This window comes from Taeniopygia guttata, chromosome 1, assembly GCF_048771995.1.
Source record: "Taeniopygia guttata chromosome 1, bTaeGut7.mat, whole genome shotgun sequence".
NCBI classification, from domain to species: Eukaryota; Metazoa; Chordata; class Aves; order Passeriformes; family Estrildidae; genus Taeniopygia; species Taeniopygia guttata.
Window position 1 is genome coordinate 60,139,189 of NC_133024.1, and position 26,575 is coordinate 60,165,763.

General features: G+C 34.5%; 1 protein-coding gene across 8 annotated transcripts in view; it reads left to right on the plus strand.

The window, feature by feature from the left end:
* LRCH1 (leucine rich repeats and calponin homology domain containing 1) overlaps positions 1-26,575 on the plus strand; it is a 117,673-nt gene that overhangs the window by 66,737 nt on the left and 24,361 nt on the right. For 3 of the 8 annotated variants that reach the window (XM_041716079.2, XM_030272440.4, XM_072928994.1), the window contains exons 7-17: positions 202-286; positions 4,649-4,754; positions 5,849-5,961; positions 7,473-7,540; positions 8,579-8,665; positions 11,620-11,656; positions 12,365-12,478; positions 13,801-13,848; positions 15,048-15,120; positions 20,801-20,908; positions 24,952-25,061. In XM_041716079.2, coding sequence (XP_041572013.2) covers positions 202-286; positions 4,649-4,754; positions 5,849-5,961; positions 7,473-7,540; positions 8,579-8,665; positions 11,620-11,656; positions 12,365-12,478; positions 13,801-13,848; positions 15,048-15,120; positions 20,801-20,908; positions 24,952-25,061 — 949 coding nt within the window. Of the gene's footprint in view, positions 1-201; positions 287-4,648; positions 4,755-5,848; positions 5,962-7,472; positions 7,541-8,578; positions 8,666-11,423; positions 11,514-11,619; positions 11,657-12,364; positions 12,479-13,800; positions 13,849-15,047; positions 15,121-20,800; positions 20,909-24,951; positions 25,062-26,575 lie in introns of all 8 variants that reach the window. The other 5 variants (XM_041716088.2, XM_030272453.4, XM_041716092.2 and 2 more) reach the window with 4 other exon arrangements.

Genomic DNA, 26,575 nt, shown 5'->3' on the forward strand with positions numbered 1-26,575 from the left:
TTTAATCCTTAAGCTAACTAGCCACTCAGTCTGATCTATTGTCCTATCACCAGATTAAATGTTTGGTGTTTTACTTTACTAAGCTATTTCACCTTCTACCGTTAAGAATAGTTTAAAATTTGTTCAGAGTTAAGTGAAACCAGAACATGTAAATGCTATGATAGCTTTTTACTGATTTTTTTTTTTTTTATTCACATCTAGTATTGATGACATCTACCCAAGTAAAAAGGACTCAGATTCAGGTGTTGGTAGTGATAACGGTGATAAACGTTTGTCAGCAACAGAGGTAAGTTACCTGCCTTTTGTGTCAAACTCCTTTCCCAGCACTCATATTTTGACTGTATTTTAATTTTGGTAATTGTTAAAAGATTTTTAGACTTAAACCTCTGCAGCCATATCCTTGACATGAATTTTATAATAAGAAATGGCTAAAACTAAGATAAAAGGATTTTTTGATTATTTAATTTTTTTTTTTTGTCTGTCCACTGTCTGGAGTGGGCATAAGATACTTGCTTCCAAATGGTTACAGACTTGCCAATAGTGAAAATCCTCTACATTTTTCTGGCAGTTTACATAATCTAGAGAATGAGAAACAAACCAGAATTCATGTCTTCTTTTTTCAACAAAGTAAACACGGTAACAGGTTACAAGTTGATGATTTCTCGCATATTTTTCTCTTTGCCTGATTACTCTTTCCTGTTGGGAATTTACAGTGCCCAGTCTCAATATGTTCTGTGATGTGGTTATGGCAGATTGCTATAGTGTAGAAACTTAAGAAACTTTGCAGATTTTAATGTGTTTAAATATTCTGGCAGCTAGGCAATGCTGAAAATAAACCTTCAGATCTTTTCCTGAACTTTGCTGTCTGACTGAGCAAAGAGAAAGGGTAGCTTTGTAGGACTAGTGTTGTCCTAAGCAGTTAGAACTGATTCACAGCAGTTCTTTCCTGAGGCACTCTTTAGCTGAACAGGTTACTAAACCTGTGTGGAGTTGAACTGAATAGAATGATAAATAATTAGCAGTGTAAATCAGTGATGATGATTTTTCTGAAATACACAGTAATGGGATTTGTGGTCTGACCTAATGGGAAATGCCTCGCATTAAAAGGATGAGCTTCTTGCTACTTAAAATAATTTTACACTGATTATTTAGTGGTTTTGTTCTCCTTTGAGGAAAAGGGATTTTGTTTTGAAACAAATGTATGAAGACTCAAGCTTAGGTACTGAATTTATAGTTATTCAAAAGCAAATTGAACATGAATCCACTTACTCACTTATTGGTCTTTTAAATACAATAGTACTTTAAAAAGCCCCATGTGAATTTCCAAGTGTTTGGGCAAGTTTCTTGGTAGATGGAAATGAAGTAGAATTGTTATGGATTTTAGACAAATCTCTAATGGTTTACCTCTAGCTGTAAGAGCATTCTGTCTGTTCAGAGACGCAAACCCTTTTGCCAGTCTTACTCTTCCTGAAGCTCAGTTGGCTTGTTAATGAAACTTTTATCCCAGGATTTCCTCTTTAGCTATAAATAGCACCTTTAGAAAATAGATCATGTTACCTGTAATCAAAAGATAGCAATTGAAATGCTGCAAAAAATATTTTGAAGACTACCAACAATGAACCAATACATTTTTAATAGCACAAAACTTTTTTCATGTAAGAATGGTTTGCACTTTCTATCACCACCTGACTGCTGCTCTATTTTAAGGAGAAATAGACGCCGAGATCAGTAATCCCAAATGCATTTGGTAGTAAATTTACCGTGCACTTTCCTTCTGATGTGACCTTTAATACCTGTGTAACACATGGGAATTGTGTGAAAAATATTAGCATGATGCAAATACAGACTCACATGTTTTGTTAATTATAGCCAGAAAGTTACATACCAAACTTTGGATAAACATTAAATGATCAGTCATAATTATTAGAACACGTTTCTGGAGGTTTCTTTATGAATATAAAGTTCTGTTTAGTGTGGAGAGTAGTGGCTATTGAGTTTCTACTATTTTACAGAAAATACTGCTATGTCATTTTTCATGTGTAACTTAAATGAATCGCTTCTTTGAACAGTAATGTATTTTTTAGGAAGCTTGCTAATTGACTTTGGATGAATACACAGAAGAGGGAGTACTTGATGAAATGAACTATTTATATATCTCTCTTGGACTCTGTAGGGTCCTTACAGCATCAGTTTTCCCAGTTATAGCCATTCTCGGCATTTCAGGTGCAAGATATCTTGTAGCATTGCTGTAGAATTGATCATTGCAACTTGAAGGCAAATTCTGCCTTAAGGCACTTGTCTATCATTTACCTCATCTTTTAGGAAAAATACAGCATTTTGATTATTTTTCTCCCTTCATTTGCCCTTACTTTTCCTTTTGTTAAAATTGATTAGAATGAACTTATAATGGTGTCTGCACTTTATTACATGTATGAATGATACATTAGTACCAGCAGAAATATATATGAAGAATCTTTCAAAGTGCATTATCTCAGTTCTGTCTTAGAATAATGTTAGGTATTTTTGATTCTGATTTGATTATCATCTTCTCTTGCTGTCTGAATAAAAAATAAAACTGTGGAAGAAGGAAGTTGGATACAGTATTACACCTGTGAAGGAGTGGTACTTTCATGTTATCCAAGGCTGCTTTGGACAGCTTTTATTTCATAGTGTAGTGGCAGGAAACACCTGGAAAATTAATTGCAGAATTCTGTAGGTCCTGAAAGTGAGGCATAGCCTGTTAAAGGAATATTTTTTTGTTTCCAAGTTGAATGGTCTGTTCCTTTTTTAATATCAACACTCCAAAATATGTTCTTCAAAGTGTGTGTTACTCTGCTGAGGAAAAAAAAATGATACCTGTTTCAGATCCAGAACTTCTCATAATCTGTGTAGGAACATTTTACTGTACTATATTCAAAGGATAGTTGAAAAATTAACACAGCATGAGCTGTGATCTAGAATAATCAAATTTAGTACTTAAATGTCATATGAGATACATCCTGAAAGAGAAGGAACTTCACTGTTGGCTTGGTTGTCTGAATTAATTTATATTGTACCTGTCTTATTTCTTTTTTTTAAGCTGTTGGATTGTCATTTCTTCAGATCTAAAAGGCTTTTGTGCTTAGGGTACTGGGAGTGTCATTTATTTTCTCTTGGAGGTACTACTTGGTTTCATTTTAAAATATCATTAATTTTAAAATTTGAAATTCATTTGAAAAGGCTTTATGAAGCCCCTGAACACCCTTTTTTCCTCCTTAATTTTTTTTCTCCTTCAGTTGAAGAATAGAGCCAATGAATTCATAGAGTTAATAACATGCAGTTTATCAGAAAGAACATTCATCATGGTCCACGTTTACAACATGTCCAAGGTATTCTTGGAAAATAGGAATAACCATAACCACATGTATCTTTGATAGGGTTTTTAAGAGCAAAGTGGATTTGCTCCATCCTTTATCACAAACTTTACCTTCAGGAGTTAAAAAAAATACTTTCTACATTGATTATGAACATCTAAAATTAGCAAGAATGGCAAACTTAAAGTAGAAACTAGCTAGAATTAAATAACTGGTTATGTGTAATACATTTCATTGCAGATCCTTTTTGATACAGTGGTCTGAAGTGATAAAATGGGGAATATAATTTCCTTTAAAAATATTTTCCAAGGATATGGAACAAAGTGCTATTTGGATTATAGCAGTTATAATTACAGAATGCATGTATGGAAAATGTATGCACAGAGTAGCAAGTTACAGAAACACAGAGCATTTAAAGAATGAGGAACACTCATAGATTTTCTGGAAAATACATTTGCAAAGTTCTGAGACTGTGTAGTGGTAAGTTCTCTGTCTCAGGGGAGCAAGAATAAAAACTTGGCCTCTTCTGCAAACTGTGGTTTTGCTGTAGCTCACCTCAGGAGGGGATGTGAGCAGATCCCACTTGAGCAGGTCACTACTGGCCTTGCAGAGAAACAGAGCCATAGTGGCCTGGGACAGAATTGTGTCTGTGCTTTGTTGTGCAGCTGCTATCCGTGCAGTCACAGACAGGATAAATTTGTTAGATACAAGTCAAGTGTTTTAGTGTACCAGCTAATAGAGCTGAAAAAATGGGTGAGCTTTTAAGTCAGAAAAAGCTAGTGTACTTGTGAGTCTGTGCTTTTTTTTTTTTTCAGCTCTGTCAGTTAACATATATATGATGCCTTGCTTGATGTTGATCTTGCTTTCTGTAGGCATTCAGTTCAGAAGCTGCATGGTAGAACTGGGAAGAAGAGTTGTGGCGGGGAAAAAAAAGGGGGCGTGGTGTGAGGCTTAGTGTTTCCACAGACTTTCGTGGCTACAAGGAGGCCCCATTTTCATCTGCCCTAGGGAAGCACAGAGAGCAGCTCAGTGCAGTGGTGTCAGTGCAAGGAGATGACTAGTGCCATGAGTAAGACAGGCAAAGAGGACATTTGAATTGTTCTACTTGGCAAACCTCTTGTGAGGATATATTCAGTGTGACTACAACTTCTTACAACAGGATGTGGTCATGTTAGATGCTCTGGTATTCTCTCCCATGTTAATTTGCAGCTCTTTAGTGAGCAATCTGGTTAACATGTACATTTTTATCATTCTTGGTTTGAGCTGGGACTAGTGTTTCTCTTATTTTTTCCTAGCCATCTGATGAAGATACTATCAGCTTTAATGTTCCAATGTCGGACATTGTGGAAGAAGATCATATTATAAAGGATGATTCAAGTCACCATGCTAACTCAAGAAAAGGTTGGAATGTAACAAACATGGAAGCTAAATATAGGGAAATTCTGTTGTTGATTGCATGCCTGCCTACTTACTCAGAAGGCTTTGTGCATGCATGTGCAGCTGTGTAAAAATGAAAAAAGTATGCTACTTAGAAACTTTTTACTATACTGAATTGAGTCTAGTAATTTTCAATAGCAATTCAAAAAAACTTTCTGCACCTTGTCTCAAGAGTTAATAAGATCTGATTCTGACTAGGGGAGAAAAGTTAAAGTTGGTTTGAGCCATGCTATCCTTCAACTAATATCAATTAGCAAAGTACAATAACCGAGTCTATTTCTATAGCTGCACTTAGTGTATATATAAAGCTTTTTTAGTCAGTCAGCATCACCTCTGGAAACAAGCAAATCTCTTTGTGTTTTGTGAGAGATCTAATTTTATCCAATTTTTTTAAAGTAACTTATATTTTCCTAAATTACATTACATACTGATAAACAATGGTTCTCCAAGTTCTGCATATACTAATAATAAATAGCAGAATGAAGTCAGCAAATTGCATGTGGAAACCACATGAATAGGAGATGGCACATCCTCAGTGTTACCCACTTAAATGAACTTCCATGGAGAACTCATCAGAATTTGGTAGAATATGAAGAGAGATAACTATTTCATTTTAAAGTGTATTAGCAAACTGGAGAGGGTAAATCATAGGATCATATCCTTGGAAATAGTATACATAGACAAAAGATTGGGACAGGCTCTAAATAATTTTGCTGGGTGTTTGATGGTTTGTTACAGGATGGTAACTCTGAAATTGCATTCAATTGCAAGTCACTGCCTAAGACATCTGAATTTCTTAAAACATTGCACAGTTATCCAGCTGTGTTCTTGTACTGATACTGGCAAGCCAGACTTGGTGTTGTTCAAAACTGGCTCCAATAAGCCACAGCCCTTCTGATATACAACTGTATATGCCCAGGGAATGGATTTATTACAACTTAGCAATTGGCATCACTGTTTACAATGACCGGATCTTAACTTGTTTGAAATTTTTAGTGTGAATTTAAACTTCGTTTTTAAATAATTCCTTTTTTTTTTTTTTTCCATTGCTGTTTTAGTGGAATTCCATCAAGGATCTTCTCACATATTTGTCAATGATAAGTCACGAGAAACAGAAAACCAGTTTGATGAACCGGATACTCTTACTACTGAATTTATGAGCTACATTAAGGCAAGTTTGTAACAATATTAAGTGGGGGAAAATATTACTGCTACTTTCATAAGTTCAGAGTAAACAGGAATGATAAACAGCAGATATTTTAATGAATAAGAGACTGCAGCTGATATTAATAGTTTTAAAAATATACATAAGGCAAAAATAAGCAGGTAGGTTTAAAATTATTACAATTGATCTAGGACAATTTACCCCAAACTCTATTTAGGATATGTGAGAGTTATCCTCTATGTTTAAGGCTTTAAGAAAAATGGCAGGTTTTTTCTGTGCTATTTGCTTTATATTTTGAATCCAGTGATTTATTGTGTTTGTTACATTGCTAAGATGCGAGATGACTTTGTGCTAGCTGTGGTGGCTAAAGTTTTGAAGTAATGTTATGGTATTAAAATACATTTTCTCAATTTTTTAAACATTACAGTAGCAGTTGAGAGATCCTTAAAGACAAATTATATCAAATCACCAATAATAAGTGCTGCATTTTTGTTGTCTTGTGGTATGTATCCTTGTTACAGGAAAACATCATGGTCTTTATTCCTGTAAGGTGAAGAAAGATGAAAAAGAATGGATTTATTCATTCTACTAGGGATTGTCACTGGGAAATGAGCCATCATTGGAGAGTGTTAGAGAAGCTGGTACACTCTTCAGTGTCATATACAGCACAGTTGGGTAGAATTTACTGGTACAGGATGATGCAACTGATGTGCCAAACACATGACACAAAAGAGGATAAGCCTGTGTTTTCTGCTGTTTCTTCTCTAGAAGTACAAATAGATATTCATTCAGAGAGCTTCTGTCTTTACTGGCAACTGAACTACTTCAGTTCTCCTGCCTGTCTGAGATGAAAGAGTAGCAAAACACCGAGTGGAAGCATAAAAGAGATTCAGGTTTTCAAATAAGTAGTACTTCATATTTATAGGTGTGGGGAGCCTAATTTGACTACATTGAACCCAAAATAACTGGCGGACTGACACTAATTCCTGGATGCAACTTTTGTTACAATTTGTTCCTTTTAAAAAAGAAATGATTCATGGCTGTCAAAATTGTCAAATATGAATTCTGCAAATATGAATTATGCGTGAAGTACATAATTGCCACTGTTTGCATGTTTGGAATTTCCTTGCTTTGTAAACAAATCTGGCTGCAGCAGGAGAGCAGGAGAAGGAGAGTTGGGATCGTGCTTAATTGAAGCATTGTTTCTATATGCCAGAAAGTCACAAATGGAATCTGGGACATAGAACAAAGAATTCTTGTGCTGCTTGACTTTCTTGTCACAGTTAAGGGAGGGTTTATTGAGGGCTGTTGACCTCAATAAAATCTTCTGAATAGAAGATCTTGTAATCAGTATCTTAAGAGTGAGGAATAGAGCAGAAGTGTTGGATTGCTTCAACCAGCCAACCTAAGATGTTACATAAATTAGAAATATGTTGGAAATAAATACAGAAAGCAAAATTTCTCTGCCTACTTAATTGCAAAGTTCAGCTCTCATTATCACTTTTGTCTACTTACAGAGCAGAGCAGCAGAGTGTGATGAATTGTTGAGAATAGAAGAGGACACACAATGGCAAGCAGACGAAATGTGAGTATTTTTTATGTATCTATTAATAATTAGCTATGTCATTTAATTAGTTTGACCAGGACTGGTATGACTTTGCTGATTAATAATTTTGTAGATTTGGAGGCATGACAATAGCATAACCTTGCATTTTGTGTGTGCTCAGTGTTTTACGTTTTATTGCTGAATAGAGTGGATGTTATATTACAACTAATAATTTGTATGCCTCAATAACTTTTTATCTATGTAGAATGCAATCTTTTTTAATTAAGTACTTTGATATTTTGTTTATTAAAGGCATTGCTGAAAAAAGATCATCCAAACTTGTAAGATCTAAATTTAATGTACAGTTTAAAAATCAATCTAATTAGAAAACATATTGTATTCTTTTTCTTACTTGAGATAATTTTAACCTTGAAGCAATCGTTAATTTATAGATATTACTTCCAGAGTAGAACAAGTGAACATCAGTTGCTAAGTGCATAAGGAAAGGAAATTCAACATGACTGTACTGTGAAATTCACTCATCAGAACAGTGTAGTCCTATATAATATTAAAAAAAGATACAAACCTGAAGGGAGGAAAGAATAAATACTTTCTGAAAGAGCCTTATTGGCGGAACTAATGGGAGCTTATATTTCTAATCCCCAAAAAACTATAAATGTTGAAAAGCAAAAGAAAGCAAGCTGGCCCTTATAAAAACTCATTGTATTTATTATTCATGCTGAAACAATACACGGGATGAGTGCCTTTGAGTCAGATATTGTCAAATAAATTTTCAATTTTAGAAGTCATTCTGTTTAATTGAATGCTTAAAGTTTTACTTTATCACATTTATTTATGTATGTATTAGGCTGGGGGGCTTAGTTAAGGACAGTGTTGGAGAGTTTTTTTCAGAAGTTCTTTCCATAAATTCAGCAAATCCCAGTATGCAGAGAGGCTGTTTTTCCCCCTGTAGTGTTTGCATGCTAGTTGGAAGGTGCACCTCTCACACTGAAATTCAGACTACCCTTAATAAATGCTGTTGTACCTTTTTTTGAATGTTTTTGTTTTCTGTTATAGAATAAATTTATCAGAAGAACAAAATATTGATATAGCAATGATAGAGCAACTAAGAGAAGCTGTAGATTTATTGCAAGATTCCAACAGGTATGCTTACAGTAGCTGATATATAATAGTATAATAATATAATGTAATATATTTTAAATTTTTTTTGTGAATTACATTAGCGTTGTCTTTTAACCTACAACTGAAAGCTCTCTGGAGTTACCAAGTGCTTTGTTAGCATACCAGTGTGTGCAAGGTAGTTAAGAAGGAAACTCAACTTCTCTCTCTAGTATCTAGACAAGATTCCCAGTAAATTAAGAAGGTGTAAAAGTAAATTAAGAAGGTGTAAAAGAAACCAGAGGTGAGGGCACCCCTTAACCATTCATCTCATGTACACTACTGTGATTATCTGAAATTTTGTGTAGGATTGTCATATTTCTTTTAGGGACTATAAATTTTCCTCTTACTCATGCTTGGTATATATTGTTGGAATGAGAAGGGCTTCTGGCCCGTCTTCATGCCAATTCAATAAAGCACATAAAGGAGGTGCCTGAATTAATGGTGGAGTTTCTTTAGTTTTCTGAAATCCGAAGGAGGAAGAGGCAAAGAAAGTAATTTAGATTTCCCCTGACTACAGAAGACAAGCTTTTATAATTTAGATGCTCATTTTAAGTGGCCAAAGTCACATAGAATGGCTCTGAAAATGTGGCTAAACAGAAGAGTAAGTATTTAAAAGTAAGCAAGTGATTGCCCTACTGGAAAAGTATGACAATAGTGATGCGTGTAGTTCTGTCTGTCCGGATGCTTGCTATTGCTTTTCTTAGTGTAATCACCTTCAAAAATTAAGGTAATTTCAAAACTCATTTTAATTCTTACTTCTATGAAGCAGCTGGTTTACAGCTTCATTTCTCTGAAGATCAGAAACTTCCTTGTCACTTGAGCCTTAAGTATACTTGGTTCTCTTTCCTCCCTTGCTAGCTACTTGCTTTTGTGACTACACTGTTCTTTACTTTAAATGCCTATTTTGAACTGCTTTTTCACCTAGCAGACTTTTGTACTTTTAGGACAGAAACTGATTCCTGCAAGTATTTCTAGAGAGAACAGTTATCTGGTTTTACTTCACAGCATGTAAAGAATAACATGAATTTTTGAATCATACACTAAATACGAAAATCAAAAATATTTCTGCTTAATAAAATGTTGTAAAATTAGGAAATAAAACAATTAGGAAATCTCTTTAGTTCCTTTAGCTTCCACTGCTTCCACCATTGCCTCTTCATCTCGTATGAGGCTTATTACTTTCTTGAAAGAGTGTTGTAGTTAAAAAAAAAAAGTGTTTGTTTTAGAAAAAACACCAGCAAAAATATTTTAGTTGTTAGCCTCATAAATTTTGTCGTTTTGGTTTTTTTTTTTTTTTTGGTGTTTGTTTTTTTTTTTTTTGTTTCCAGACATTGCTCTAATATTTCCTACCTATTTAAGTACTTCTGTTCAATTAAGAAGGTCAATAAGATATAGAAAATCTGTTTTTTGTTTACACACAGATATACTTTCATTAGTAATATTACAGTAAATTTCAAAAATTACTTTTAGAAGTGTCTAATCATGTCATGTATGTCTGTATTACTCTACGATTGTTTTTACAGCATGTTAGGGGGTTTGTGGCTGCACTTTCTTTTTATAACCTTAAAATATGAGCATTTGTATTTAATTTTCTGCGTGCCATATATACTTTTGAATATATGCCTCCTCTATATTAGCATCCAGACCTAAGCAGCAAGATATATTTTAATACCCAGTACTTGTTAAATGATGCTATAGACTTTCAGTCCTCTGGGCCATAGGTTCCTCATAATTTTTTTTTTTTTTAAATAATTACTGGATTTTATGGCATTTTGTTATATACTTGGTTTATATAAAGCAGTGTGAGAATTTTTCTCATACTCAAGTGGTTTTATGTCCAGAAAGGAATGTAAATGCCTTTGTTGCTCCTTACTTTAAGAGGTACAAAACTGGCATTTGCTCTTAACTTAAACCTAGAGCATGTCAACCATTGTAATTTTTCCAATTTCCTTTGTACATCATAAAACTCTGGTGACCTAGTAAAGGTAACCTGGTTGAAATAACTAACTCTATCTAGGACCATTCTTATCTCACACTGAAGACACTTTAGGAGAAAACACTGCAGGGGCTGAAGCAGTTGACATGCTGGTACACCTAATGTGCACTGACTGGAATTCTTTCAAGCTGTTTTTGCTAGTGAGTGTGATTGTTAAACTTGTAAAGTGCTTGTCCAGTTACTGAAGATTTAGTGTTCTGTAGAATTTAAAATATGCACACCCTGTTATATGGACAGTTTTGTTTCAGGGAAGAGATTTCAGATTCAACCTTTTTCAATATTTTTGATATTTGCATTGTATTTCTATATTTGCTTTCCTATATTTCCTGCTTTCTTTCATTTTCTGTTTCACTGCTTTATTTTCAGCCATTGTGAATTAAGTGGAAATATCTAGGCAGCACTGTGGCTTCCATTTGAACACTGGATTCTAGAGGTTAGATACAGAAATCTGCAGGCTTTTAGATAACAACATGATTGTTGGTAGTAAACAGGTCCTTTTGTTTTGATATAAGCCATTGCTTAGGGTGGTACTTTGCAGATGAAACCATGAATGATGCTTCAGACTGAACCGAAGCATCTGGAGGCATTTTCAAAAGCTCTTAAGAGATGGCACAGAACAGGTTAAAATGATAACTATAAAAGTATTTCATGTGTATATTTGTTTAAATTAAATATTGAACATAATGGTTACCAAAGTTATAACCCAGTACAATGTTTTTATTTCAATTAAGATTGAGATTGCAGATTAAGCATGGATATTTCAGACAGCAGTGTTGTGAATGTGTATCCCACAGAACCAGCAATGGTTTTAGAATTTCACGAGTCTACAGTAAAGTGTGTTTTTATACCTACTTTAGAAAAAAAAAAAAAAATTGTTAGATGCATCATGTTCAAGTTGCTACACAATGAATTACATATTTGCCTTTGTTTTTATACATAGTGGTCAAATACAGATGGACATGTCTTCTCTTGGTCAGGTATGTTAAATGAGTGTATAATTACAGAATATTCTAGGAGGGAGAGACAGAAAATTTCATCAATTGGTAATCTGACAAGTAGGGAAAAGGTAGAAAGTAAGTAGTCTGAAGGGCAAAACTAATTCTTCTTTAACATATTTATGGAATTGTTGTGGGGTTTGTTTGTTTTTGTCTGTATATGTAAAATTTTTCTGTGTTTCTCTGTTACTTTTTCATTTTAGTTTCCATCCTGTCTCCCTGTATGCCAGTTCAGCTGTGCATCTACCATTAGACCCACCCCTATCCCCATCTCCACCCTTTGGTGTAGGAAAACAGTATATTTATTAGAATAACCCCAAAATAATTTGTAAAATAAAAATTAGTGATTTTCCAGAGAACTGTCACTATAGTTACTGAGAGTATAGTTAAAGTATGGGGTTTGAGTTTTACAGTGTGATATATGTTGTTATTATTTGTAATTATTATTATGTGGTTATTATTTGTTCTGTATCCTGTCTGGTGAAATGATGTTTTTTTATGAAGTAGTTGGTTTAGATTTACATTATACACCTGTTAGTGCTGGGATTGCACTTACATGGCATCTGCTTGCTTTTCTGTCTACTTTTCATCACAGTATTTGTAAGAAATATTTCAAGGTAATGCTATACAAAAAAAAAAAAAAAAATTCTATTTCCAGTAGTACAGACAGAAGCATTATTTATCTTACAGAGAGAAAATGCTGAAGAGGAACTGGAATTCCAGAGGAGGAGGGAGTTGATTATGGAGAAAGCAAAGCCTGAAGCAAGAACTTGTGAACAGGGTGAAAAATGGTCATTGAGCCAGGTACGGAAGTGTCCAGATGCAATAAATGTGGAAACATTTGGAATGGATCATTGCATTCTGTCAATCTGTGTGTGGGGATAATCAGTTTAGGCCCAGTGTAGGGGTTGGGCTTTTTTTTGCCTTAGCATGAATCTCAAGGTTTGACTGTAAACGGAAAGTTGATTAAGACCTATCCCTTAGGAAAGAACTTATATGATAAATATATCCAATAAAAGCATAAGAGTTGCAGGGGATGCATTCCCCTGGAAAAAATGTCATCTCAAAGTTAGATCTTCAAGAAAATTAAGTACATGACTCCTTTTCTCCTCTTACCCCAAATATTCTTTTGTAGTCACATAAGTTTCTAAGTTTGTTAACCACAGTTTTAAAATTGTATTTAATATTGCAGGCAGACTGTATATAGGTTGCGATGATAGTTTTTTAAAGTTTCAAAAATATTTTCAGATTTGTACATTGTAATGATCCAGAAACGTAGAGCTACAAAAAAAAACCTTCAATATTTGGGGCATATGGCAAGGAGATTGTGAGAACAAAATTACAGAAGATGCTGTCTGTATTGGTAGTATCTTAATATTGTCTGTTCTATCCAGAAACAGGTTTTTTTTTTTTGGTTTATCTTTATGCTTTTCAAATATTCTTATGTATAATCATCAGAATATCAAATACTACTGTGATAAAGCTCTGTGACTGTTGGGACCTAATGTTCCAGGTGCTCTCTTTTGTTTCCATTTTTTGTCAATTAAAAAAAAAAATGACCCTAGGGAAATTGTTTAGGATTTAATTATAATTTACTTTTGCTTATGCCAGTTGTCTTTCTGCTGAGTTATGATTGCTGCTGAACTATGATTTTGTTTCATATTTATCAATGTGGTGTACATGTTTCCAATGTAACTATAACAGAAGTGGTAACAAAAGGTATGTTATGTTGCAAGTATAAATGTAGTTGTTTACAGAATACCTCTCTCTTCAAATATGTATTGAAAATCTATATTTGCAAATGAAACCTTCAAGTTAGTTTAAAAAATATGCTGCATTTTCATCAAAAAACATTAAAATCTTATAAATGCACTTATAATCCCTTAGTATTGAAGCAAAAAAATTAATGACAAATCTGTGTGAATGATTTCCACATGCTTTTTAAAAAAAATTCTTCAGCTAGCAATAGAAGTACTTATGATTCATGCAAATTATTAGTTTCAGTGAAAAGAATAATTAAGTATTTGACTATACTTAGTAAAATTTCCCATTGCAGTGTCTCACTAATATAGGTTCTGAAATGTTTTTTGTCTTTTCCTCCCTTTTTTCACTTTCCCAACATGCAGAATGATCTAATTGTTTGGAACACAAGTGGGCAAACCTCTCACAATGAGGTAAGATGTCATTTGTTTGTCTCTTATATGTTTTATATGAATGTTTCATAGACTGAATGAATCATAACTGAATTCCACAGAACATATGACTGAGATTTGCATCAGAAATGAATATGTGGTTTTCTTGGCATGTGGTTCATTCTTGTCATCTCAGAGATTTACTAGGGTATAAAAATATACTTTCTGATCAGTTTGTTTTGGGGTTATGCAGTTTGGTATAAAACATTTAATTTTTTTACATTTTCTCCATTCAGACATACTTTTTAAATTTTTCTTTTTTTAATTCCTCCTTGTTCAACAAGATTTTCTATTGATTTCAGTGCAGTTTCTTTTTGCACAGCTATGTCATGTCCTTGATTAGTTTTCAGAGAGGAATCTGATTTTATTGATCCTGTAGCTTTCTAGTGTAAATATCATTGGAATATCAAAAAGGTAAAAACTGTATGAAGCTCCTTATTATGGGCTTCTCTCTATATATTGCATTTGGCATAAGCATCTTGCAAATTCATGAGCACCCAGCCATCGTCCACCAGTCTTGGTGATGGGAATTCTGTAGTTCTCAACTCCCAGTGGAATCACTTTTTAAATGGGATTCCCATTATGGAGTTTGGTCATAAGACTCTTTCTGTGTTGCCATTGGTGGTATGATGATTATACTTCCCCTCTCCTGTATGTTGCTGTTCCATTCTTCCTGCTGAGCTCTTAGCCTAGTTCAGGGTCGGGGGAGATCCTGCTCTTAAGCATAAGAGGCAGGCATAAACTTAATTTCCTCTTTTCTGTTTTTAATAGAGAAATTTGGTGTTGAATGGAAAATACCACCCAGAATTAATTCTTTGAAAGAAACAAACGTATTTTAGGAAAAAATATGCCTTTGCTTTGTTTTTTTAAATGTACTCTGCCACGAAATGTATGTTTGATGGAACCAAGTGATGACACGGGAGAAAACTGAGAAATAATTGAGTTTATTTATAACTAGGAGAATATCTTGCTGTCTTTTGTCAGAAACTTGTCTTTTCTAGCAGAGAAATAGGGAGCAATAAAAAAGGGAGATTATCATAGGTTTGGGATTGTATTGTGATCAGATTATGGGAATAGATATAGTATGCAGTAGTGTTAACTTTGCATTTTGCATGGTCAGATATGCTGAGATACATTCTGGGTGTTATTCTAACTTTGATGTATGTTCTTGAATTACACAGAATAGGGATAAAAGTCCAGCAATGTCTCCTACTACAAACACAACAATTCCCTTTGGCCTGAAACCACGATCAGGTAATGTGGGAAACCACTTTGTGTGTACTGGTTTGGGGTTTTTTACATATCAGTTACTATTAGATATCTCTAGTTTTTCCCCCTTAAGAGTAAGCAATGTAACATTTTCTGTACAACAGTTAGAAAAGCTTTGAACAGTTTAAGGTCCTCTAGTTTTGAATCAAGATTGAACTGGTAAGAACTGTTTATTTGGCACATTATATATGGATCATTTTTCATCCACTATTAGTAAATTGGGCGTTTGGTAAAGTTATATGTATATTAAAAATGTGTTTGGATATAACTACACATGTTTTATATACATACACATATTAATAATTGTGCTGATATACTAATTGAAATAAGATTTTTTGCTTGATTGGTATGTGGTGATACTGTTTAGATTTTGTTGAATAATTAGGCTATTTTGAAAAACACTTGTTTTGCTCTGAAAATTTTTCACTTCTTTGAGTCTGTCAGTACTTATGCTTGAGTAAAGATCAAGCATTATGGAAAGGTGAAATCTTTACTACAGCCAGCAACTGAGTTAAATGAATTTGCAAAGCGCTGTAGCTGCGTAACTACCAGTCTTTTAACAAGCAGCAGTTTATTTGAAAACAAAGTAACTAACTAAACCTAAAAGCAAGTAACAACAAAAAACCTCCCAAACTTAGAGGTGTATTTGAGGGCTTGAATAACAACTTCCTTTAAAAACTGGATTAGCTACACAATTTAATTCCGTTTTTATCTTCTCTGTGCTGAGGTGATCAATGTTAACTTATGCCATGTCACCTCTAATGAGTACCTGTAGGTTTTCAGTATGTTTCAGCATACTAAGACCATAGTTCCAGTTTCTCTCATTCACCACAAAGGCTTTTAATCAAGTGATGGTAAACTCCTACAAGCTTATAGTGTCCATAACAAAATACTTGGTAATAATGGCAGCAGTTTGTGAAACTGCTGGTGAAACATTGTGAAAATGTTTATGAAATTGTACCCATAGATTTAGTTGGTTTCTGTTGGTTTGGGGTTTTTTAAGTGTTAGAAAGCTGGTTTTATGGAGGAATATACTTTTAAGTTTCTCATGTAGTTGTGATATGTAGTTAGACAGATCTGTTCAACTGCATTTCTTTGATTGCTGGAATGTTAAATGCTGGGTCTCTCTTGTTTCTGATGATTTAAAATGTTGGTATTTCTACATAAATTTAAAATATGGGTTAAATGATGAGCAAATGGGTCCTTTCAGGATCTGTTGAAAATAAAACATTGAGTAATATTGCATAGTCCAGTGGCAATATTGCAATATCACTGTCAGGAGAAAGAAAGCAAAGGGGCCCACTGCTGCTTTCACAGGATGTGGACTGTGTTCTGAGCCCACAGTGAAATTTGCTGCTGGCGATTGGAAGCTGCTTTGTGGAAGAATATGCAAGACACTGACTTCTTGTTCGAATGTTAGTTTAATGTGAGCTTCTGGATCTTGGCATACCATGCCTGAGTTTCTTATACTTAGAATAGGTCCAGGCAAGATAGCCTAGTGACTCTTTTTTTGAGAGAATTTCTAGAAAGACTGGATTGCAATATTTGCAACAATACCTCCAAGTCACATGATTCAAGACCAGATGTGTACAAATCCTACACTTCATCCCCTTTTTATATATTGCAGCTGTGTATAGCCTCATTGAATACCAAAGTCAGTTGGTTAGAACCTGCTGATTTTCTGCACTGTACTAATTAAAGTTCATATATTCTAGAAGCTTTGAGCATGCCAATACTGGAGTGTCTTTTGGTCACGTTATGGTTGCATTAAACTTGATAATGTGAATTTATTTTCTTTTCCATATGAGACACTACAGGCACTAAGACCCATTACTGCACAGCTTCTCACCTATCATGTCTAGCTTCAGTCATCTTACCTTTATGCCATGGTAACATAGGGGAACGTGGCAGTAGTAAAACTTTGCATCCAGTTTCAAATAAAAATGCAGTATATTAGCTATGTAGTACCACGTAGCAAAATGAAACTTTGCAAAGGCATAGTAAAGCTGGATATTGTTTAATCTTCTGCTGTTTTGCTAACAAATAAGAAATGTTTACAGATAGAAGTAGTACATGACTGAAAATACTGTCAAGTTTTTCTTTTTAAAGCTGGTTTGCTTGGTAGGACTGTAGTTGCTTCATTGTATTTCCTGTAAAATTTTGTACAAGTTTTGTGCATTTGAACCATTCTATCACTGGTTGGAATTTGCACTTATTAATTATCTACTGCTTATTGTCATAGACCTGAGCTAGTGAAGAGGTCCAGCATTTCTGTGACCCAGGAAAGAATTTTAGCATAGTTTGTAATATATTTTAATAGGTTTTTTTATTTTCAGTTCTTAATGGCCTTTGGGGAAATGTTAAAACTTACTGGAAATGTAAGCTGTAATGAAGTTAAATAGTCTTAATGACTTCTAACTGTTTAACTTTGTTAGCGCTTACATTTGAATTAATTTGCTCTATAAATCTCTTAAATCCAAGTGCAGCATTAAAAGAACATTGAAGTGTTCTAACTAAAATCTGTCCATCGTGCTCTGTGGAAAAAAATAATGGCAAATTTTCAATGAAAATATATACAACCATATTTTTTCTGAAATTTGAGAGTTTATTTTCACTGTATTTATTTTCATCTATTTAAAATGAATGTTGCTTTCTATTTGACTTTCCGTCTCCTCATCATTTCATAACGTCTTATATCTCTTGGAAAGGTGAAAGTAAACTGTTCTAGACTTCTGGGAAAAGATTCCAGCTTTTTGACGTACACACACAAATATAAGTGCTTCCAGAGGATAAACCACAGTGGCTTAAACTTGTGTTAGTACCTATTGATATGTGTTCAGGACTAAAGGTCCTTTTATAGTTTCATTTTTAAGCTATGCAAAACATTGGGAAAATTCATATCTGATGGTTGGCAGAAAGAACCCAAAGTACCCAAAGAAAATGTTTTGAAAGGTAATGAATGTATTTACATTTCTTGAAAGACTTTTTCCAAGGGTCAGAAGTTTACATTGAATGTAAAAAGGATTTTTAATTTTTTCAGATTATTTCCTTCCGTATTTTAAATATTTTCAGAGAGTATGGACTTTTCAAATCACATTAATTTTGAAAACCTTAAAAAAATTCCTTTGAACAGAAAGAATTTTCTTAGAGCTGTAGTTTTCCTCCTGGGAAGTGCGTTAGCTCTCTGAAAAGGAATGACTCAAAATAGCAAATAAATTAAAATTCTCCCTCCTTCTTCCATAAATTGATTAAAATGTTCGAAGTGGTGCTAATTGTGGAAATTGAGAGTTGCCATGGTCTTATGGTATCTTTACCAGACTTTCAAGTCTGAACAGCTTCTAATACACCTTGCAATCAAGATGTATTGTTTTTCCTTTTGTGTTATGCCATTTCTAGGGCACTATGTTTCTTAGTTTCTGCTGAAAAAAGTGACAGCAACAGAGACAAAAAAAATTCTACTGTCAGAGGCTGAAGCAAGTACTGACAAAACTCAAAGGCACAAAGCACTTTGTATTCTGAAGTGGGAAGTTGTTCCCTTGCAACTGTTCATGTAGCATAACATTGTGAATCTAGTGCCTTCAGTTTGGGTGACTTGTAGAGAACTTGAAGCACAATGTTTGTATCTATGGTAGACGTGCTTGTATTTGAAGTTAGCTGGAACATACAATGATCAATGAAACTTGACAGTATTTTTCTCTCATTTGAGAGCTTGTTACTGTTTTTCTATTTCTGGGTATTTATTCTTTCTATTTATTTTCTTCCCTAACACATTATCTGTGTACTTTGGAAAATAGTTGAGCATCCCAATTGCTACCAAAGTCAGACTGTTTATCGTTTTCCGTAAATCTGTATACTGTTACCAAGTGTTGACTCATAGTTTGTGCTGACTCTTGGGCTGACTCTTGAGTTCAGCTGATCTGGTGTCCCAATAGCCAGAAGCAATGACCTAGCCTTGGGAAGGTCTAAAAAGAGAAAGCTGTGGAACTCTGAAAAAAGTTTGAGGTGAAGTTTTATGTGTCACAGTCTGAATTACTATCATGTTAATGCACATTCCAAAATTGTGGGAAGGAGAAATCCTACATTATTAAGTTCCTTCTGATTATTAGTTTGGAATGGTAGAAAAGAGGGGCTTTCTGTGCTTACAGAAAATTACTTTGGACTTTCTTCTAATATTGAAGTGGGTTTTGTTGCTTTTAGATCTTCACAGCAGTCTTGAATTGATTTGTATTTATGATTTAGCATTTAGAGCAGAGGTAGTTCATAATCTCTAGTTTGGTCTGAGGAACGTGAATGTCACTTGTGTGTAGGATTCAATAGATAACTGAAGATACATGTAGAAAATAAAAAAAAAGAGTGAATTAATAATTTTTTTTTTTCAGAAATGGTAAGGAACATTGTGATTATATACAGGAAGAGATTCAGGAAGGAGGTGTTTTAGAGGTGTCAGTATCCAGTTCTGAAACATTGTAGAATGGAAGTTTGAGGAAAGCTTGGGCAGAGATCCTTGCCACAATCGAGATGAGACAGAAGTGCAGAGTAGATGTGGTGGAGAAGGAAAAAAACTTTCCGCAGAAAGATCTGAGAATCAGTAAGAGGTGGTGTTGTGACTAGTTAAAGGAGAGAAGGCAGAATGGATAGGGAGAAAAGGAGCTGTATTGCTGCCCCAGTTTAGCTCCATAATGAGTTCATGGGTGGTCATGAAATGTAGGCGTGACATGCTTTTACAGTCATCTGGTGAATAGTCTGCAGGCTGTTGTAGCTTCTGTGGAAATGTACAGTCTTGTGTACTTCAGGGACCTCAGTCGAACAATTAATGATGTTGTGTTTGTTAGAAGCCTGTCTATGGTGCAAGTTTACCAAAGCTTGTTGTGACAACTAGGCATCAGCCTTTGGGGGTGTTCTATGCCTTCTCTTGTCCTTGGGAAGCCTCTAAAAGTTGTGGAGGACCAGTACTTACCTAGCGTGGTAGACCCATTTTAGATTTGAATTTATTGCTGGGGGAGTTAGCAAGAAAAAAAGGTAGTGCTTCATTTATTATTGAGTGAATTAAAATGAAAGGAAAACATCTGTGGTACATGTACTTACTGAACATCCTTCAACAAAATGAAAATCCAACTGATAATTTAGTTGCTACTTCCAAAATCAGCTGGGAAATTGTAATGCAATAACATTTTAGTATGGATGTGTAAAGTTTCTTTGTCTTTGCAAAAAGTGTTCTTATTACATAGTTACACAAATAGATAAAAATCCTGATTCTGTGATAGTTTCCTTCTTGAAACTTCACAGCTGGTATATTTACCTTCTGACTCAGAGTCAATGTTTTTATCAAGTTGTAATGTAAAATCTATGGGTACTTTTTCTTAAAACTTGGTTGTAGCAAGTTGTGTGAAGTGCTATGGTTACAATGATCTTGCTAAGCTTGACATTAACTGCACATATAATGTATGATTTGCAAGTACTAACATTTAACTCTTCATTCTTTTTATTCTGCACCATCTTTCATTCTTTTCTCAAAATTTATGCATTTTGTATTAATCACCTTTGAATTGCATCTTTGCCATTACCATACAATCCTTATGCCATATATAAAATGCTGCTGCCCACTTTTATCCCCACTCCGGTCCTTATTACCACCACGGTTGGACTGGTTATCACACCCCTCCAGCAGACCCATCCCTCAGTTTTCCTCCTATCTCCTTCAACACACTTACACAGGCACAAACATGGGACAACTTTAGCTACAGTATCCCATCTGAAGGAGACAGTGACAATGGTAGGTGTTCCATATATAATTTACTTAATTTTGTGCTTTCAGAAACATGAGTATGTGGTGAATACCCCACGTGGTTAAGGACAAAGGACCATACTCTCCAGGAGATGTTTATAGGACTAAATTCCTCAGAGGATGCACTTTAATTTGCTCAAAAGTCAGAGTGAAGTTTCACTCTACTCTGGCAAAACAACTTTTCCCATGATATTAATTCCAAGAACTGTTTTCAATGTGGGTTTATTTACTTGCTTTATTTTGAGTTGTAAAAGTTGTACTCAAACAGCAGTTAATTTTGCTGCTCTCTTCTGCATTTTTTGGTTTTTGAAAGTTACTTAACTATTAAAATATCCTGCTTCCATCTGCATTTATTGGTGGAGGTGCATAACTAGCAGAATAGAAGAATCCATAATGAAACAAAGCTGAAACAATCAGCTAAGCAAAAATAGTGATTTTTGTCCAACAGAAACTGTTGTTAATAAGCTGTTTACAGTGAAGGTCAGGTACATCAGTGGACTTTTGTTACTGCTGCTGTTGTTTTGTTTTTTTGCCAAGGTTTTATTGTCATAATACACTGAGTCACAGCACTAATATGCAAAGTGGACCATGTTTTGCCAGTTGCCCTAAAGTAGAAAGGTGTTTAGATATTAAAAGGTTGTGAAACTGTCAAAAGCATCAGATTGAAACCAAGACCAGAAATATTGAATGATAAATGCAAACCTTTAGCTTAGAGTTAAGGAAACTTTCCCGTCTGACTATTCAGATGCCACTCTGGAAGCCGCACTTGTACCACCCAAGACTTCCACCAGGACTGAAGCCCCTTCACAAGGGGCTTAGTTCGCTTCTTTAGTTGAGAGTATTTCCCATTTGCCTCAGAGTTTTTGATTATAAAACCATAAAAGCATACATAAGGGACGTGCTCTATAAGGGAAGTGAGTGTGGGATATAAGAATTCTGATAATGGTAACTTGAAGAAACTGAACTTAGTTCACGATGGTCTGAAGCTAAGTTAATATTTCGCTGATGAATAGTGTAACAGAGAAACCTAGAGGTGCTTCTTCTATCAGTGCAGAATTTGATCTGTGTTAACCTGTATTTTTTAGTGTTTTAATCTTCTAAATGAAAGGAAGGGCACAGACTAGTTTGTGCATTTGGAACAGATAGAAGCCTCCTGTCACTCAAATCTTAAGCCAAATGGAAATGTTAGTGTTTATTGTCTTGGAGTGTTAGAGCAGAAACTGCTTTTACAACTGCCTTTTTTTAAAAATGGGATCTATTGCATTTCTGTTACTTAAATTTAAACTGAATAAGTCAATGAAAGAGAAATGTAACTATGAACTTTCAGCCTGACTTCAGCTCTGCCTGTCATAGTCCAGTCCTTCTTTTTGTCAGTTATATTTAGTCAGGTTAAATAATTTTGTGGTTTGCCTGAAGGATGACGTTATCACACTAAGTACACTGAATTCCTTGATGTACAATTAATAGTGCAGAAATGTGTATTAAAATTCAGTGCAGAAATGAAAATTTTACTAGGAAGTTTGTCCTTGACAGTGATATGTTGAGTATATACTATGTTATTAACTATTACGCATCTAACTTGTTGACGCTTGTGCAAAATAATTTTTTTTTAAATTATTGGAACAAGTACTACTTAATAACCTGGCTTGGTCATGGATTCAAAAAGTAGAAACTGATTCTTTGAAAGAGTGAAAAATTGACATTCAGGTGTGTGTGAGGTATGGGCTCCCCTTGCTGGAGATTGTGTGTAATGCTGAGAAGCAAGCAACACTTAGGACTGCCAAAACAACTTCTATGGGAATACTTCTTAAAATAATTCAGTACATAACTAGAACTTTATAATTAATGCATTAGGGTGTGGAGGTTTTTTAATTCTGTTTTTTAATCAATTAAACTTTTTTTTTAGAAGTTTCTAATTGTAGTTTCTGCCTAAGATTAGTCTGCCTTTTTCTTGTGGTGGAATTGACAAAGTAATGCTGAAAACTTTCAGTAACGGACATTTGTAATCTGAAACTGGAAGGAGGTAAATCTTGGAATTTTGACTTGGTAAAGGCCTAAAAAAGGATAGCTGTGGCCAGCTAAACTGAATGAAGATCATCATAATAATCTAATTCTATGAAAATTGAACATAATTCTCTACTACTGTTTGTAGATAATTATTTGAAATGTTGCTACTGCTAATAAAGCTACAGTGGCTTTTAAGTACCATTTAAACCATGGTTGTGTTCTTCAAGAAGGAGAAGGCAAAGCTCATTATTAGACTTGTACAAAGAACTAGAAAATCTTAGTAATTGCAGCTACTATTTTTAATTAATCTGATAGAAGATTTTTATTTCATGTCCTAAAAATTTAGAAACAGCCTCCAGGAAGTTATTACAGAGTTGCTAATGCAGAAATTTTAATACAGTAGAGTTCTGGAGTTAATAGAAGTCCTTGATAAGGGTTTCTGCTCTTGAAAAACTTGGGAATTTTTTTTAAAATTTTTTTTTTTTGTAGCCATCTTAAATAATACAATTTATAAATAACATTTTAGGTATATATATATATATATATATATATATATTTAGGTTTATATATAACATTTAGATATATATAAAACAGTGTTCTAACAGCCTCTATGTTTATTGTGTGGCAGGTCAGTGTGAAGAATGTTTTTATTTATGATGTGTGCACCTCTGTGTAGAGGCTTTTGAGTGGCGACACTGATGATGTGTTGTCCACGTGGAGAAGGGAACTGAGCTGTAGTCTCTGTAGTTCTCAGTCCCACATTCTCTGCAGAATGCTCCTCTACGCTGTCCCTGGGATTTCTGATGACATTATAGAGTTTACTAATATAGGACTGTAATATTAGGTGTTCTATTTAAAAGCAATTTTGTTTAACAAATAGCATTGATATGCCATTCTAGAAATTACTGATTTTACTGAAATTACAGCAATGTAACAAATTTTAGTTCCCTGAGAAAAGTTAAATTAGGATTATATGAGTCAAGTAGTGGAAGGAAGCAAGTTTGGTAACTGGCCATGGTTTATTCTGTCTTGATGCGTAAGATGAATGGCCTAAAGATATACAAGGAGTTTGTTTCTTTAAGCTTTTTATAGTAGCTAGTGGAAAGAACTCTGCCTTTTGGCTGAAGTGCCATAGGTGCTGTCTGTCTGTCCCTTTGATTAGAGAAGTAACTTAGATCAATCATCTCATTACTTTAACAGCCTGTATATAGATGAACCTGCACACAGTTTGGGTGAGATTTATCATGACTACACTTGTGTGAGATGGCAGAGTCACAAACAGGGGCAGTTGCATTTTGACTGTACATCTTGTTTTTCCAACCCATTCAAAGCAGTCACTGCTCACAGAAGTGGAAGGGTAGAGGTGCATATTTGCAGAAATGTCATGTAATGATTTCAAGAAGCTGTATTGTGGGCAAAGTGATAGAGTTGACAGGACTTCTAGGAAGGAGAACTGCCACGGGTGTGTGCAATGCTACGTTTGCAATATGACTTTTTAGCGTAGGCACTTACTGAATGGCTGAATCTTCCTACATTTGTCTTTCTTTGGTAGGTTTGTTTTTGTTTTTTATTTTTTTTAGCATAACCTTATCTAGTAAGCATTTTGTTCTGTGTAGGAGACTTGTCACAGCTTTTTATGCAATTCAGCATCTTGGTAGGAGAGAGTTCTACTTAAGACTAAGAGGTGTTTCCTGCCATGTTAAATACAAAGTGTTGTACAGATCAGACTCTCTAAGGGACACTGCTGGTGCTTAATCATCTGACAAAACTTGCCCTTACGGATTAGGATTTGGATGATAATTTATCTGCACCATTGCTGCCTCAGGACGCTGGCCCAAGCAATATCCAAATAGCAGCCATTCATAATCATTAATCCAAGATCAGATTTTTCTGTCCTCTTGAGGACAAAAAAAATTTCTAACTGTTTTTGCTGGAGGCAATGCCTACAGATTTTGCTTAATTTAGAAATAAATAAATCAAAGTGCTTGTTCTTAAACTAAAATCTCTCTTTTTAAAAATCACAGTGTTCTTAAGACCACAAAGAAATTTGGAATCAATAGATCCACAGTTCACAATTCGAAGGAAAATGGAGCAGATGAGAGAAGAGAGAGAGCTTGTGGAACAGCTACGTGAGGTATGTGAGTGTTGGTAGAATTAATTTATGCTGATGGAATATCTTTTTAAATTTTTCTTTGGGAAAGTTGCCTAAGGAGAAAAATACAAGAAAGGTTAAATGAGGCAATATTACTTCTGCAAATCACATTGATGAGACTATTGCTGAAGTTCTTTATCACAATCAGGTGTCTGTATTTCAGGAAAGACTTTGTAAAAATGAGAAATAATGGAGTTACCTGAATGACATCCATTTAATCAGCATGCCTTGCACTGGTGGATTTAATGATTTGTTTAATCAGAAAGGATGAAGTGAACACTTGAGAGAGAGAGTGAGGTCTAGGAACTATTTCCAAGCAGCTGGAGAAATCTTCAGTTTTGCATGTAAAAGGCATAGTGAAATTTATTAGTTTAAGCTGCAAGTAGATAACTAAAACTTGAAGTAGCTTTCTTAGAAATTAAATCAGTATTTCATCAGTGGAAAATCTGAATACAGAAGATGGTTTCCTGTTACATTGTCTTGAATGCAAGAGCAAGAATCTGATGGAAAATTTGGTGCATAGGATTTGTGTTACACAACTAGTACCTGGTTAGCAATGTTTGTGTGACACCTGGTCGTGTTGACAAAAAAGAGATGACAACCTTTGCTGTGAAGAATATCACAAGCCTGAACCTGTCAAGGTTTGCAGTTATATCCCATGAACAGGACAGGGACAGACATAAACATAACTGCAAATCCTGAAAGTGATAAGTGATTTTCACTTCACATCTGAATTAAAAGATTATTTGTCCTTATCTCATTAGCTTCATGGAACGGCTAATTGAAAACTTATCAGTTTGTTTTAAATAACATATCTTCTATTATTTAATTTTAAAGCAACAGGGTTCTTCTCTTTACCAAAAAATGTTTAAAAGGTGAGATTTTTAATGTAGAACTATGTAGGACTTGTGGATTTGTGTTGTCTTGCCTCAGGCCCTCACCTGTTCTAATGAATTAACCTAACTTTGCCCTGCTGATTATATATATTTTTTAACAGAGCAGGTCTTGTTAAAGATATAACATAGTTGATAGAATGTAGTGTATTATCAATTCTAAACCTGAATGGTGCCAGAAGGACAAGATACAGCAATTAGATGAGACATACTTATTGGCAGTGGGAAAGACAATGTGGTAATGGGGAAGTATCAGTAATAAACTGTAGTACTTTGTAGTTATTCTGAACCTAGTCTATTCAGCAGCATCAATGCAGCTTTTAAACATTTCTTTGAAGAGTTACCATGGTTCTTAAAAATAATCATAGATAATTTCTGCAAGATTCCTTGTGCATTCATTCAGTTAATCCTCACAATGAAAATTAGAACAAGGTTATTCACTGTGTCAGGCATGATTGTGGAGAAGTAATAAAGCTATCTCTACACAGTATTAGGTATTACCAGTAATGCTGGTTTAATGTGTTACGTTTTAGCTCCACTCACTATCCTTCACTCTCACCCTGAAATATCATGTTGGAATGCAAATTATTTTGTTTCTTGTGA